At 45.6% G+C, this 1723-nt stretch overlaps 1 protein-coding gene across 1 annotated transcript in view; it reads right to left on the reverse strand.

The window, feature by feature from the left end:
* Window positions 1–1723, reverse strand: part of VAV2 (vav guanine nucleotide exchange factor 2) — a 321762-nt gene that overhangs the window by 43359 nt on the left and 276680 nt on the right. Inside the window, exons 12-13 of the mRNA XM_019510306.1 lie at window positions 657–752; window positions 93–161 (exon numbers count right to left, since the gene is read on the reverse strand). Of these exons, the coding sequence (XP_019365851.1) occupies window positions 93–161; window positions 657–752 (165 nt within the window). The remainder of the gene's footprint in view (window positions 1–92; window positions 162–656; window positions 753–1723) is intronic.

Consider the following 1723-nt stretch of genomic DNA (forward strand, 5'->3'; position numbering starts at 1 on the left):
TTAACTCCAACTCAACATCCTTCAGAACAGCAGGAGGAATTACCCAACATGCTACAGTTATCACTTCCTTGCTGCTAGGCCATGCCCCCTACCTGCATGGCTTCCAAAGCTTCCTTGAGCTGCTGCTTCTCAGGCCGATCTGACGAGTGGCTGAGAAGCTCCTGGAAGAAAACATTGCAGGACCGTGAGTGAAGTTTCACACACTACTGCCCCCATCATGTTACAAGCACATGCTACAAGCTATAAAGCAATTACTGCATGTCACTCTGAACACAGAGCAGCGGCACTCTGGCAGGCGGTCCTCGGCTATAACTAGAAGGGGAGGCACCAGCAAAAGCTGTTTGTTTTCAGTGGCTCCATGACACAGAGCTGGCGGGAGGAATTTCACACGTAATCAGATTATATGCAAGCTTATTTTATATTCATTAGCTGCCTCTCCTGGCTAACAAGTGTGGAATTACCCTAGGTCGCTGTACTTTAAAAGACGGCACAGATATTGTGTCGTGCTAAGCAGCTGTAGTAATTATTTTGTTCACAGGATAAAAAGCCCTTGCTCCACGCTTCAAAATGATGATTCCATTTTCTGCTGGAAAAGCCCAGGGACGCAACAGCGGGGGAAGGCAGCCACGAGGATATTCGGATGCCGAAACACTTACTTTTAATAGGAGATGATACTTCAAGACCCTCTGCATTGGGACCACCAGCAGATCTTGCAATTTGAACTTTCCTTCCTGAACCTTTAATGTGCATTCCTGACAAACAAGAAAGCAAAGCAGTGGGGAAAAGACAAACAGTTATAAGGCAGATTTGGTTTGCTCCTGTTAACTCTTAAAACATCATTAATTCCCGATTTTCCAGTACACCTCCTGGGTTAGAAGGGATAGGGTTTTCAGTTAAGTTTTATAGACAGTGCCTCCTACCTTTTCCAGTGCTAGCTATGCTATTCTGCACTGCCCTGGAGGAAACCTAGATTTGAGGTCTTGCTCCTGTCCCCTGCCAGGAGAAACTATAGCAGACACAATCCTCATGCTTTGCTCAGTGACCACTCCAGCTGGCTCAGAGGCTAGATTGCTAACTTCTGATGGAAATCCTATCTGGTCTTCATAGGGGAAATTTTAACTGGGACATTGTGCGACTCTGACCCAGATCCACTAAGGTAAAAAAAATACATGTCTACACAAACGCTCCCTTAGCCCAGGCCATATTTAACATCAGATGCCTGTGCATTGAGATGAGACTGATTCACTGCCGACTAGATTCCCTGGCTAGACTGGCTCTGCTACCAAATGGAAATGGAGTTAAGTGAGGAAAAGTGAGCAAATGGCTAGAGGTCACAGCAGCTGCACCTCTGATTCTGGGACTAATTTGGACCACAACATTTTGATGCAAAACCCAGAGATGCATGTTTAAAGAACAAACCCAGTTATTCTGTGCGAGCGTTGCTGCTTTTGCACACGGAATCAAAGCCCATTTGCAGAACATAAAGTAACAGGCCCCGACAGCCCAGCATGTCGAGATTAACATCAAGCCAGATACAAGAATTAGTGTGGGAAACAAATAGCAGCTCAAAGGCCTTGTCTTGTCTTGGGTTTCTTTGTTTTGCACAATAATCTGAATCAGACCCTATTTACATTGTCACTTAAATCAGAAAGGAAAGGGAGTCTAGTGGGTAGGCCTAGTGGGACACCCTAGCTAGTCTTTGAATACGAGAGGCTAGGGTTGA

This window comes from Gavialis gangeticus, unplaced genomic scaffold (assembly GCF_001723915.1).
Source record: "Gavialis gangeticus isolate Ggan-Ray unplaced genomic scaffold, GavGan_comp1, whole genome shotgun sequence".
In the NCBI taxonomy this organism is placed as follows: domain Eukaryota; kingdom Metazoa; phylum Chordata; order Crocodylia; family Gavialidae; genus Gavialis; species Gavialis gangeticus.